General features: G+C 43.7%; 1 protein-coding gene across 1 annotated transcript in view; it reads right to left on the bottom strand.

Moving 5' to 3' along the window:
• DHX8 (DEAH-box helicase 8) overlaps positions 1-11,520 on the bottom strand; it is a 28,687-nt gene extending 17,167 nt beyond the window's left edge. The window contains exons 1-9 of the mRNA XM_069543475.1: positions 11,157-11,520; positions 6,974-7,059; positions 6,400-6,472; positions 5,664-5,749; positions 4,328-4,437; positions 3,593-3,940; positions 3,076-3,220; positions 2,779-2,982; positions 2,034-2,121 (exon numbers count right to left, since the gene is read on the bottom strand). Coding sequence (XP_069399576.1) covers positions 2,034-2,121; positions 2,779-2,982; positions 3,076-3,220; positions 3,593-3,940; positions 4,328-4,437; positions 5,664-5,749; positions 6,400-6,472; positions 6,974-7,059; positions 11,157-11,304 — 1,288 coding nt within the window. The 5' untranslated portion in view covers positions 11,305-11,520. The remainder of the gene's footprint in view (positions 1-2,033; positions 2,122-2,778; positions 2,983-3,075; positions 3,221-3,592; positions 3,941-4,327; positions 4,438-5,663; positions 5,750-6,399; positions 6,473-6,973; positions 7,060-11,156) is intronic.
• Between the last annotated feature and the right edge of the window lie 2,658 nt (positions 11,521-14,178).

Raw genomic sequence — 14,178 nt, 5'->3', positions numbered from 1 at the left:
ACTACCCTGCCCAACAGCCATTTCGAAGGCATTTGTGCTCCAGCCTAAGAATGGATCAGAGCTTCTTTCAAAAGAAGTTAAGCCTGTGGAGAATTGTTGTCTGATATTCTAAATGGTACTAAAGCATTTGCCATTCAACTTCATGTGAAATAACAACTCTTAGCCCACGATAGATGGGGGTGAGGGCAGAGTTTAGTTGGATAACATCAAATGTCGGCAAGGATGTAGAGCAACAGAAACTCACTTACAATTATAGTAGTAGTGTAAATTGGTACAAAAACTTTAGGAAACAATGAGGACTGCCTGGTAAAGTTGAACACACACATGTCCTGCTACCTAGTAATTCTCCTCCTATGTATTCAGGAAAAAGAGACAGTCTTGCACACGTGCATTAAGAGACAAGTACATGAATTTCATAATAGAACTTTTCATAAAGGCAAACAAAAACCCCCCAGAAAACAGCCCATATGCCCATCAAAAGTAAAATGGATAAATTATGGCAAATTTATACACAGAAAAACTCTACAGCAGTGAAAACGAATGAAATTTAACTATAAAAATCAACACAGATATATACTGAAAGAATAATGATGACTCAAGGAAAAAAAGGAAGTTCAAAAACAAACTAAACAATACAGTGTTTAGGGATAGACAGGTAGTAAGATGCTAAAAAAACCAGGAAATAAGGTAAAGTTCAGGATGGTGATTACCTAGAAGAGAAAGGAGAAAGGTCTAATCAGAGCGAGCATGTAAAGGCGTCAAAGGTGCTGATAAAGTTCTACTCTTATGGCAGAAATTGAAGAACTAAAGAGCCTCTTGATGAAAGTGAAAGAGGAGAGCGAAAAAGTTGGCTTAAAGCTCAACATTCAGAAAACTAAGATCATGGCATCTGGTCCCATCACTTCATGGGAAATAGATGGGGAAACAGTGGAAACAGTGGCTGACTTTATTTTGGGGGGCTCCAAAATCACTGCAGATGGTGATTGCAGCCATGAAATTAAGAGACACTTACTCCTTGGAAGGAAAGTTATGACCAAGCTAGATAGCATATTCAAAAGCAGAGACATTAGTTTGTCAACAAAGGTCCATCTAGTCAAGGCTATGGTTTTTCCAGTAGTCATATAAGGATGTGAGAGTTGGACTACAGAGAAAGCTGAGTGCAGCAGAATTAATGCTTTTGAACTGTGGTGTTGGAGAAGACTCTTGAGAGTCCCTTGGACTGCAAGGAGATCCAACCAGTCCATCCTAAAGGAGATCAGTCCTGGATATTCATTGAAAGGACTGATGCTGAAGCTGAAACTCCAATACTTTGGCCACCTGATGAGAAGAGCTGACTCATTTGAAAAGACCGTGATACTGGGAAAGATTGAGGGTGGGAGGAGAAGGGGACGACAGAGGATGAGATGGTTGGATGGCATCACCGACTCAATGAACATGAGTTTGGGTAAATTCCAGGAGTTGGTGATGGACAGGGAGGCCTGGTGTGCTACAGTTCATGGGGTCGCAAAGAGTCAGACACGACTGAGCAACTGAACTGAACTGAACTGGGTGGTGGGTACACAGGTTTTCATTTGTTATTGTTATATAAACCATATACACTTCATTAAGGAATTTATTTCACAATTAAAAAAAAAAAACTACCAATAGGCTAAGCTTAAAAACTGTTTCCATGACAACTCAGTGGTAATCTAGGTGGATCCAAGGTTTAGAGAACAATTACTAAGAATATGAGATCAAATTCACTCCCCCAAATACTAGAACTTCTTATATCTTAAAAACTGCTTATAAGCACCTTATATCCTAAAAACTGATCATAAGCAACAAGTACAGCAATATACAAATATTTATCAGAAAAATAAGGTTTTTTTGCCTCCATCATGAAAGGACCCTTGTTCTTTGAGAGAAGAGCTGTGAGACCCAAGAAACAGATGAGTTTAACCACTGGTTTAAACTACAAATAAACCCTATCCATGGTTGAACTTGCCAACTGTCCTCCCAATCCATCATCCTGGTCCATCTAAGTGGCTGGTTACCTTCTTCATCATCCACTTTAGGGAGAATGCCAGTCTCTTCATCGAAGTCTGGGAACTCTTCCTTGGAAAGGACATTGGCAGCAATCATCTAGCCAAAGGATAAAAGGAAACATTTGTTGCCTGCTAGATCAACACTCTTCTTTTGACTTTATACAAAGACTTCATGTAGGAAACCGAGGTTTTCTTCTCTGCTGACCCAAGACTGCAGGGCCTCAAACACCATATATCCCACCCCTGGGGGCACAACATCATGCCCAAAAGCACAGCTCAAGAGTCGCATTCCCAGGACATGTTATCTGCTCCCTGACTCCATAGCACTCTGCACAGTCCGTATTATGTAGAAGGTAAACCTTCCCAGTTATATGCTTCAATTTGTCTCCTCCGCTGGACTTGGGAGTTCCTCAAAGGTAGGAACCATGATACATTTATCCTCATAGCCCTAGTTTTCGCACAGTGGCCTGGCACACTGGGGTTTTGATGTTTACTGACAAATGATGAAAACAGGAACAATCGTTCAAACAGCACTTAACCACATACAGATCTAAGAACATCACTTCTACTAACTCATTTAATCCCCACAATACCAACACTGGCCCTGTTTTACAGGTGGGGGCTCTGAGGCACAAACAGGTAGTATAACTTGGCTCAGGATGATAAGCTGAGTGGTCTGAAGTCCAGGGTCCACACTCATAACCATCATGCTACACCCTGAATGACTGTGGCCATAAAAGCAAAGGGCCCCGACCTGCTTGATCTCCCACTTCTCTGGGTCAGAGATGCGGGTAAGGCGCTTGCGCTCTAGTGAGTCATCCTCTACTTCAGGGGCACTGACGAGGGACAGGTGGGTAGGCCTGTCCGGATTCCTCATAGAGGTCTCTTCGTTGGTCTCCCCGACAAGATTCCGCCGTCGATTTGGGTTTAGATCTTCTCCAGTCTCTTGATCCACATCCTAAGACACAAAAACCAGGGAAAGCGTTTACTTGCCGTTCTCTTCTGCCTCCTTGACCACCAGATGTGGAAATCAGCTGCATATCTCACCTACCTTCATGCTCAAGCTGGTTTTGGTCCCAGTGAAGGACAGCACTTTGACCTTGACCCTCTGGCCTTTGCTCACCACGTCAGCTACATTGGCCACACGGCCTTCCCGCCGGAGCTCAGAGATGTGCACCAGGCCTTCCCACCGCTTCCTGAGGAAGTCAGACACATCAGGAACATGCTTAAAATACCTTTCCCCCAACCATTCTCCACCCTTGTTGGAAATGAACGAATGGAAAGGGGTATTAAACTCAAGAGCAAAGTTCCAAGAAACTGGGCAAACAATAAACTAGAATTACCACCTTCCCAAAGAAAAAGTTGGGGGTTAGGGTGGAGGTGGGGGGCAACAAATTCTTCTGTGTCAACTAGCAAAAGAGTGGATCTCCTGAAGTCAGAGGAAGGAATAAATGGCTCTATGACATTTCAAATAAAAGGTCAACTTCTAACAGCCTGACACAGTCACTTTTTAAAATATGAAAATCCCCAGTGATAAAAGAAATTCTGCCCTTTGCTGGTGTCATTACCTCAGTCCCTCCAGCTGCACGAAACATCCAAACTGCATGATGCTGGTCACCTTGCCGTTGTAAATGTCCCCAATGGCGGGTTCTTCTGGGGGAGGGCGGTCCACGTGTTTATCCCGCCATCTGTCCAGATTCCGCTCCCCATACTTGTCTCGGTCTTTCCGATCTCTGGGGGGACTTTGACTTCTGCTCCTGGACCGGTATCTAGACTTCCCTTTATTCCTGTCCCGGGTCCGGGAACGTGATCGAGAGCGGGACCGGTGTCTCCGCTTATGGTCTCTATCACGTTCTCGCTCGCGGTCACGCTCTCGCTCTCGGCTCCGGCTGCGCTTCTTTTTTTTGGCCTTGTCCCTAGCAACAAATACTTGTTTGAGTAACAAAACCAACCCAATTCCATCCTCGCCTTCCCAAGTACCTAACACAGTGCCATGCATATGGAAGGTACCCACTAAATGCTGAACTGGAGTTTCAGTAACTATGACTGACATCCCTGCAGGCTAATAACAAGAGGAGACCACAAACGTATTCAGCCTTCTTTCAACCCAGATTTCTATCTTCTGAACATCTCAGCACTTGCTGCCTAAACACTCTCACCAGGGAGGAATGAAAACAGATCCAACAGTATGGTACGTGGCCAGTCTAGATTCTGTAAACTTGCCCAGAGTTTTGCTTGGCTGGTCCACAATTCAACTATTACTATATCCTAAACTTGCAAAGGATAGGACGCTAGGGACAAACCGGTGCTCGGTGTCTCTGTGCTTCTCCTGGCCTGCTGCACTGGGCATCAAGGCTTCCAGTTCTTTTAGGACATCCACAGCAACTTTCACATCATCCTCGTCCAGCATGGTCTACAGAGACAGAGGTAGCCATGTCAGGAGAAAAGGGGACAAGAAAAGTCCGCTCTCAAGAATTTGTACTTCAGGGTCATCTGCAAATCTAACAGTCCCTACAGTTCTGACCACTAATGTGAGGGAAGCAGAGGGGGCAGAGATTTCCAACACAATTTGAGACAGAGGGAGAAGAAATGAGCAAAGGCTCCTGGAAGTCATTTCCACACTTGGCAAATCCCCTTTGTCCTTAATACAAGCCTTATGGTGACAATTAGGTACCACCCATCCCATGAAGAAGGAAATGGTAACCCACTCCAGTATTCTTGCCTGGAGAATCCCATGGACCGAGAAGCCTGGTAGGCTACAGTCCATGGGGTCGCAAAGAGTCGGACACGACTAAGCGACTTTACCTTCCTCTCATGAAAGCATGCAAGTGATGATTATGAACAGAAAACAGACGTCAAAATTTTCACACAGCACTCTCCCTCTACACTCCCTTCCCTCTTTCACTTCTTTACTTTTCTCCATAGTTCTCATCGCTATCAGCTATATCATCTACTTACTTGGGTACTGCCTGTCTCCTCCCCACTAGAGAAGTTTACATGTTCATTCCCTGCCCCAGTACCAGGATGTAATGCCCAAGAGGGCAGACACTCTGGTCTGTTTTGTTCACCACTGTACCCTGATAGTTATAACAGCTTGGCATATAGTAGGTACTAGTGAAATTGAAAAATCAAAACACTTTGAATCTGCCTGCCAATGCAGGAGATGCCGGTTTTATCCCTGGGTCAGGGAAGATCCCCTGGAGTAGGCAAGCCGCTCCAGTATTCTTGCCTGGAAAATTCCATGGATAGAGGAGTCTGGTGGGTTACAGTGCATGGGGTCGAAAAGAGCCAGACATGACTGAACACATACACACAATATGTAACAAAGAAAAAAATCTAATTTTGCACAACAGGCAGTTGTTTCAGAACTGTAAGTTATTTCATACCTATTCCATATCCCTTAATCATTGCTTCCCACAGTTCCCAATCTCATTTCCCTGGAATATCATTCTCTGAACCCTTTAACACTACTCTACACATAGTACGTGCTCAGGGAGTGGCCAGACACTTTTACTTTGAAAAAATACTAATACGCTACAGTGAAGGCAAACTTAAAACTAATAACTAATGAGACAAAGAAAAGGGGTGAGGTGGGGGGACATGTAGCTGCAGTAGACAAGCTCAAAATGGTATCAGTACCCGAACAGAAGGGTTGTCTGGCTGGCAAAGGACTGGGAAGAGCTCCTTCAGCTTTTCTTTTTCAGTCTTGGGCTTAACAACTGGATCTTAATTCATTAAAAGCATGAAAGAATAAAAAAAAAAAAGACATAATTAATATTCTTAAGAGATTAACAAAAGAACTTCAACATTAGATTTGCATCAAACTAAAAACATTTTTCTACATTACTCTTATACATTACTATAAACATAATTCAACTTCCTAAAAAAAAAATACTGATTACAAAACCTTCAACAAATATACTGGCACTGGGATGGGGAGTATATTTCAACATGCATTTGATTGGTTATGTCTTATTTCTTTTATCTACTTGTTCAGCAGCTGCAGCAGGGTCAGTTCAGCTCAGTTCAGTCACTCAGTCGTGTCCGACTCTTTGCGATCCCATGAATCGCAACATGCCAGGCCTCCCTGTCCATCACCAACTCCTGGAGTTCACTAAAACTCACATCCATCGAGTCGGTGATGCCATCCAGCCATCTCATCCTCTCTCGTCCCCTTCTCCTGCCCTCAATCCCTCCCAGCATCAGAGTCTTTTCCAATGAGTCAACTCTTCATATGAGGTGGCCAAAGTACTGCAGTTTCAGCTTTAGCATCATTCCTTCCAAAGAACACCCAGGGCTGATCTAAATGCAATTTACAGGATGCTCACAACCTAAACCATACTGGAGACGAAGCTTGGCTAGAAGGTCTGCTCACCTTTGCTAGTAGAAGGCTTTGCTGGAGGCCGCATGGTTTGTATGAGACGCAGCAAGTTACTAATGAGTGAATCCTTTGAAAAGAAACAGAACAAAGATTGTCAGCTCCTGGATCAGTGCTTAAAAACACTAAGAAAAGGAGTGTCCTTTAGAAAGAGTGGTAATGCACCTGAACTTACCTAACTGGGACAAATAAAGCAGAGTGGCAACCTGATGTGGCCTGAACCTAGTAACATACCTCAGAGAAAACTGATATTTATGACTCTTTGCAGGCATGTGACTTAGTTCCCTTCAACTATTTTATTTCCCATGGTTTAGAACTACCTTTCACACCCAGACTGTTGTTTTTGACTTCTTGATTCACAGAACAAGAATGTAAGCACCCATGAAGATTTAATAATGGAAATTCTGCCTGATTTTCCTAGAAAGGTATCACAGGCAATTCAGTTATATCACCACTGCTTAGTGTCATGAAAACATCACATACTTAATGGTGCACTTTACTGACATGTACTATCAAAATTTAAATCCAACAGTGATATTAAAACAAAACAGGGGTCTCTATGCACACATACCGTAAATTCTGCACCATTTTTGACCAGCGAAGCCTTGAAAGTATCAAAGGTGGTATTTTTCTCAGCAAGACTGATCACAAATTCAGCTGCAAACAAGAAAACCAGGAGAATGGAGACTTGAGGAAGAAATCAGTTTCAAGTATGTTAAAAATAAAACCAGTCTGGTTATCCAACAGTCTTCAGTCTTCATAAAAACCAAAAAACACCATTCAGTAAGAGTAGAGAAAGAATTTAGATTGCCAAGATTATCCATGTATGGCCTAGTTAATCTTCACAAATAAAAAGAAAACATGGATCACCAGGCCTTTGAGTGCATTTGAGAGAGGAAGACCTCCTTGTCGCAGATCATTGTACTCTTCGTGAAACTCCTGCTGCTGCTAAGTCACTTCAGTCGTGTCTGACTCTGTGCAAACCCATAGACAGCCCACCAGGCTCCCCCATCCCTGGGATTCTCCAGACAAGAACACTGGAGTGGGTTGCCATTTCCTTCTCCAATGCATGAAAGTGAAAAGTGAAAGTGAAGTCGCTCAGTCAGTCCGACTCTTAGTGACCCCATGGACTGCAACCTACCAGGCTCCTCCGTCCATTGGATTTTCCAGCAAGAGTACTGGAGTAGGGTGCCACTGCCTTCTCCGCTTCATGAAACTACTAGGTATGTATTCAGGCATACAGATTCTAGAGGCAAGCATGTCCAAGGTCATAAGGCGACACACATGTGCACAGGCATGCACACATGGACACAATAGGATGCTTTCTACAGTTTCTGAAAAGACTCACATGATCTATAATATATATGAGGTCCAGGCAGCTGCTGGGTGGTACAATATCCAAGTTGGTGTAAGACTCACTTGCTCCCTACCCTCAAATTTCACAAACCTGCCTAGTTCTCAAAGTTTCCAATATTAGAACTATTTATTAATTAAGAGACTTGCAGGAGAAAAGTGCATTTTATGATAGATTGAGAAAATTGCCTCAACTTCTAACGATTTCAGTTGGACTTTTTTTTGGTCATGCCATATGGCTTTCAAGATCTTAGTCCCCCAACCAGGGATTGAACCCAGGTCCTAGGCAAGGAAAGTATGGAGCCCTAACCACTGGACCACCAGGCAATTCCCTTCATTTGGATTTTAATCCTAAAAAATAATAATGATAACACGGAAGATCTGGATAACCAACTTATAAACTAGTACCACATACCATTTCCATGCTGAAATTTGCCTTTACCTTTTTTATGACGTTAAGTGAAAGCCAGCTGCCATCAGGTTTTTATTTAATAACAAGTTAATAACAACAGTGCCTATGGTTAAGACTTCTTAAACGTCTACGACATTTGAGGCACTATGCTAAGTGTTCCACATGGGTTACCCACATGGTTCTCACAACAGCCCTTACAGGTAGGTAGTACTATTGTCCCTGTTTCACAGATGAGGAGGCTGAGGGTTTGAGACAATGACCTACCCAAAAATAATTGGTGGAACCAGAACTGGAATCCAGAAATCTGATTTCAGAGCCCAAATTCTTTAGAGAATGTGGACAGAGAACTAAATCACATGGTGCTGGTCATACAATGCTCAAAAGAGGCAATCCTAAAGCAGTCACCAGCATTCACACTGTAGCTGTCATTAATGAGGATTTATTTTTAATTTTCAGAATTATATGAGGACATCATATAACTGAACTATCAAAAATGAATCAGTAATTAAAAACTAGCTCATTGTTGAAAACAGGAAAAATAATGACACTGATTTAAATGATAATACATCAAGGTCAAAACAAAAAAATCAAGTCAACAAGTAAAACACTCAAGAAATAAATATTTAACTTTCTGTTATTAAAACCAACCCTGGCAGTTTAGCTTTTTTGTTACTAAAACCAACTCTGGCAATCACACTTTTCCAATATTACTATTTTTAATGTTACTGGTTCCATAAATCTGTATTTAACAGTGTGATACTGTGATTTATAAGAAGAAACACATATTTGGTTTCTATCCCTGGTGTGGAGCTCTCCTAAATGCAGAGAATAAGTTATTTTTTTTACTTTTCTGAGATAACCTTAGGAAAATCCCTAGGTAACCAGGATGAGGGTTAGTTGTCAAGGAAACCAATCAATAGATTAGAGGGCTGGAACTTTCAGCCCCACCCTGATCTCTCGAAGGGGAGAGAGGCTGGAGATTGAGTTCAGTCATCAGTGGTTGGATGGCATCACTCAACCATGGACATGAGTTTGAGCAAACTCTGGGAGACAGTAAAGGATAGGGAAGCCTGGCGTGCTGCAGTCCATGGGGTCGCAAAGAGTTGGACATGACTTAGCAACTGAACATCATCATCAATGGCCAATGATTTAATCACCTGTGCCTATACAATGCGAGCTGTGCCTATATAATACATGAGTGCTCATACGATGAGGCCTCCATAAATACCCAGAAAGGGTTTAGAGAGTTTCCAGATTGGTGAATGCACGGAAGTTCAGGGAGAGTGGGGCACTCAGAAAGCGTCGGAGCTCCTCTCTCCTTGTTACATATCTTCCATTTAGCTGTTACATCCTTTTATAATAAATCAGTTAGTAAAATGGCAATCCACTCCAGCACTCTTGCCTGGAAAATCCCATGGATGGAGGAGCCTGATAGGCTACGGTCCATGGGGTTGCAAAGAGTCGGACATGACTGAGCGACTTCACTTTCACTTTCTGAGTTCTATGAGCCGCTCTAATAAATTAATCAAACCCAAGGATGGTGTCATTGAAACCTCCAATCTATAGCAGGTGACAACCTGGACTTGCAAGTGGCCTATGAAGGTGGAGGTGGAACAGTTTTGGTCTCAAGAACTTTTTGTTTCCTCTAAAAAAGCTAACTCGTTAGTACTCTGTAGTTTAAAAGAGAGAGGAAAGCAATGTATGCCCACTGAGGGAATCTATCTTGTACTCTACTGTATTCCTAATCCCCCAGCTCAGTGAACATTTCCTGAATGAAGGAACATATTACCCAGAGAGATAGCAACCTGACCAGTCTATCACCTCATTATCAAAAAAAAAGAGTAAACTGAGAAAAAATTACACAAGATAGGCACATCTTGATGACAAGCAAGAGAAAAGTGAACTAAAGTGAAGAACACAGTATCATCCCTATTTCACAGATAAGAAAAACAGCTGCAGAGAAACTATGTATCTTACCCTGGATCATACTTCTAACCTCCCTGACTCCTCTTCTCCTCATGCATGTGTCCTTTTCCATCTCTCCAATTGATGACTTTATCTTCATTTAGAAAACAGAACTGTCAAATGGGAACTCTCTCCCTCATCTCCCTACCACCTACCTCTAAACCCATCTGCATTTAAAATCACATTCTGTCCTCCTTCCAGTTAAAATGAAGCATCCCTGTGCCTATCAAGTCAATTCCTCCACCCATGCCCTAGACCCTATCCATCCCTCTGCCTCCAGGAGGATTCCACCTGCCTGCAGCCTGAGCTGTGGGGCCCTAGTCTTTTCCATTTCCTCAGTTTGTATTCGCCCCATGTGCAATTTGTCTCAAGACGTCTAATGTTTGAGAGACACTATACATTGGTGCTTCAGAGACAGTATAAGCATGAATGGTTAAGAGCACAGTTAAAGTTACAGACTTGGATTCCAGACCAAGCTCACCTCACATTTTGATACGTGACCTTGAGGGGGGGGGGGGGGTACTTAATTACTCAGAGCCTTGTTTTCGTAATCTATAAACAGAAAATACTATCTCACAGGATGGTATGAGGAGCAAATAAGACAAAGTAAAACACTAAGCATACTATCTGGCACGTAGTGAGAACTCAGTAAGTGGCTGCCATGAAAAAAAAAACATCATCTTCACCATCATCATCATGTGACTCTGCGTTGCTGCTGTTAACGCTGTTTAATTATCTGGGACTGGGGGGACTGGGGGGGCTGGAGGGGCGGGGGGGGTGGGAAGCAGGGGGTTAGAGGGGGACGCAAGCAGCGACGGCCGCTTCGGGTTTCACTGACAGTTCTGGGAAAAGCGTTCTAACAGCTCGGCCTGGAGAATTCTCAAGAGGCGGCCACGGCCTCAGGTGCTCTGGGCCAAGTCTCTGTGACAGACACACACACACACACTCGGCCCATCAACCCCCCTTCTCCTTCCGCTTTCCTCGAGCCCAGACCCAGAGGCCACACGGACCTCCGCAGACTCACCCAAATCCTTGTCGTTGATACCTAAGTGATTGTCCAGCTCGGTGCAAACCTTTGACACCAAAGACAGATACTCGAGTTTGGCGAGTTCTTCCGCGGGGCCCAGCTCTGTCCCGGGTACGGCTCCTGCCATGGCCACAGCCACCGCCATGGCCACGGCTTCCCGGGGACCCTCACCGCGGCCCTTCACCGCGGCCCTTCGGAGCTACTTCCACCTGGCCCCTACGCCGGCCCCCCGAGCTCCTCCCGCCCCTGCTCCAGTTTCAACTTCCGGGTCGGCGCACCTCTCTTTTGTTTACGATTAATCGAAAGCTCCAGGAACTTTTCTAGACGTAACCGGATGGATCATAGAGATCAGACAGGAAGTGCTCGAGGAAGGGACCGGTGAATGGGTTACTCAGCATGCTGACGGGCGCCCTCTATAGTTCAGCGATCTTCTTCGCCGGCTTTCAGGCACGAAAACATACACTCTCCACGCGCTTCCGCCCTGTGTCGGCAGAGGGCGACCGTGGCCTGCGCAGGGTGAGCGGAGGAGGAGGGCGCCGCCACCTCCTCCCTTCTCCTCTCCCCTGCCCCCGCCCACGCCCGCATATACACCCGCCGCGCCTGCGCTTTAGAAGTCTTGGAAAAAAAAAACCTGAATTCAACTCTGGAACAGGCAAGATTGGCTTAACAGGAGACCCGTATATTCCTGGGGCTTTGCATCTGCTCGGATCATAACGATTCCAAGAAATTCTGTTACAAATCAGCAGGCGATGGAGCCTGGTTCTATCATTAACTCACTTTACAGATGAAGAAACTGATACTTCCCCCTACCTAGCTGAGTGACCTTAATCTCTTGGGCCTTAGTTTTCTTGTCTGTAAACTTTGCTTCTCGGCCTTTTGGCTGAGATTGCAGACGGTAAAGCGTCTGTCTACGATGTGGGAGACTTGGGTTCGATCCCTAGGTCGGGAAGATTCCTTGGAGAAGGAAATGGCAATCCACTCCAGTACTATTGCCTGGAAAATCCCATGAACAGAGGAGCCTGGTAGGCTACAGTCCATGGGGTCGCAAAGAGTCGGACACGACTGAGCGACTTCACGTTCACGTTCAAACTTGGATAATATTGCTCTAACTGGGTTTAGGTGATGACCAAATGAGATAACTATACAAGGATCCTGATTCATAAACACAGTACAATGGTAGTTGCTATAATCCCAAAGCTGAGACAGTGGTCACCATCAAGTCTGTCAAGCATAGATCCCCAAAGTCTGAGACACCAGAGAGCCGCCTGGCTCCTCTCCTGTGAAAACCACTTCTCAACCCCCAGTTTTCCAGATACTGATACCCTCAGTCCTCTCAGAACTTGTTCCCTCAAATATCAGCTGTGCTATGAACCCAAAGTCAGAAAGCTCAGGTCTCCCAGCTTCTGCTTCAGGTTCCCTTTTACTTTGTGACAATTCCAAGTGGCTCAGTGGTAAAGAATCTGCCTGTCAGGTAGGAGATGCGGATTTGATCCCTGGGTCTGGAAGATTCCCTGGAGAAGGAAATGGCAACCCTCTCCAGTATTCTTGCCTGGGAAATCCCACGGACAGAGGAGTCTGAGAGGGGTGACTGTCCATGGCGTTTCAAAGAGTTGGACACAACTTAGCAACTAAACAGCAGCAGCAGCAACATGGTGAGGTGAGGATTTTCCCACACTCCACCACTCTGCAGGATGAATGAGGAAACAGGAGGCACCCCCAAGTGCCTTTTGATGGCCTTCTCATCAAAAGGGAGGGAGTCAGACCCTTTTGCTTTTACCTTCAGGGTCCATTACCCTACTGCATCTTTGAACTCTGTTCTTTCATCATCTCACTATGGTTCTCATCACTTCCAAGAGCTCCATGTTTCCAGGATCCTAAGGATCAGCACTGTACCCTCTGTGTTCTTCCCACTCCCCTTTCTCTTCCTCTGTTCCCACGTGAATGGGATGGAAAATCTTGTACTTCATTCAACAAGCTCAACTTGCCAGCTTGGAGCAGGGCTACCTGGGGCTTATTCCACTGAATTATTTTCTTTGTGCTTCTTTGCCTTTCAAAATATATATATGTTCATGTTCTGCTTTCCTCCAATATTTAACTGGATGGGGGGGAGAAAACATGGGGTTTGTTTTGTTTTAAAAGCTCTGAGGGAAAAAAGGCTATAGAACCATAATATGTAGTAGTGGTAACAGTACTATAAGAAAACTACAAAAACTTTTTTAATTTGGGGAGGGGGGAATTATTGAACACACATCTCAATAGTAAATAGTAACAACCAAACATTGATTTTATTTGTGTATGCCATTAAGTACAAATTTTCAGAAGTCAAATTTTTCATGCAATATACATATACCCTATAATACCAAGGGATGCTTTTTGAAGCCAGAGGAGAACATTAAGTACATAGATACTGATAAATTGATAGCCCAAAGACACATGCATGTGGAATCTTCCTCTCTTTTCCCATGAAAGACACTGAACCAAATGTAGTATAAAAGTGACTTCATGGCAGGGAGGGAAAAATTGGGAGATTGGGATTGACATATACACACTACTATATATAAAACAGATAACTAATAAGGGCCTACTATATAAGGAAAAGACTCTAAAAAACAGTGGGTATATGTATGACTGATTCACTTTGCTGTACACCTGAAACTAACACAACATAGTAAATTAACTGTATTCCAAAAAAAATTTTTTTAAGTGAGTTTATCCTTACAAGGGTATATTGTATAGCACAGGAAACATAGCCAATATTTTATAACTATAAATAGAGTCTAACCCTTAAAAATTATGATTGTGAATCACTATGCTGTACATCTGAAACTTACATAATAAGGTACATCAACTATACCTCAATAAAAAATAAATAAAATAATTTTTTAAGTGAATTCATTCTGGAAATTCCCTGGCAGTCCAGTGTTAGAACGTCTCACTTTCAGTGCCAAGAACTTGCGTTCAATCCCTGGTCCAGGAACAAGGATCCCTCAAGTCACACAGTGTGGCCAAAGAACAAAAG

The sequence above is a fragment of the Ovis canadensis genome, chromosome 11, assembly GCF_042477335.2.
Source record: "Ovis canadensis isolate MfBH-ARS-UI-01 breed Bighorn chromosome 11, ARS-UI_OviCan_v2, whole genome shotgun sequence".
Classification (NCBI taxonomy): domain Eukaryota; kingdom Metazoa; phylum Chordata; class Mammalia; order Artiodactyla; family Bovidae; genus Ovis; species Ovis canadensis.
This window is presented reverse-complemented; position numbering and strand designations above follow the sequence as displayed.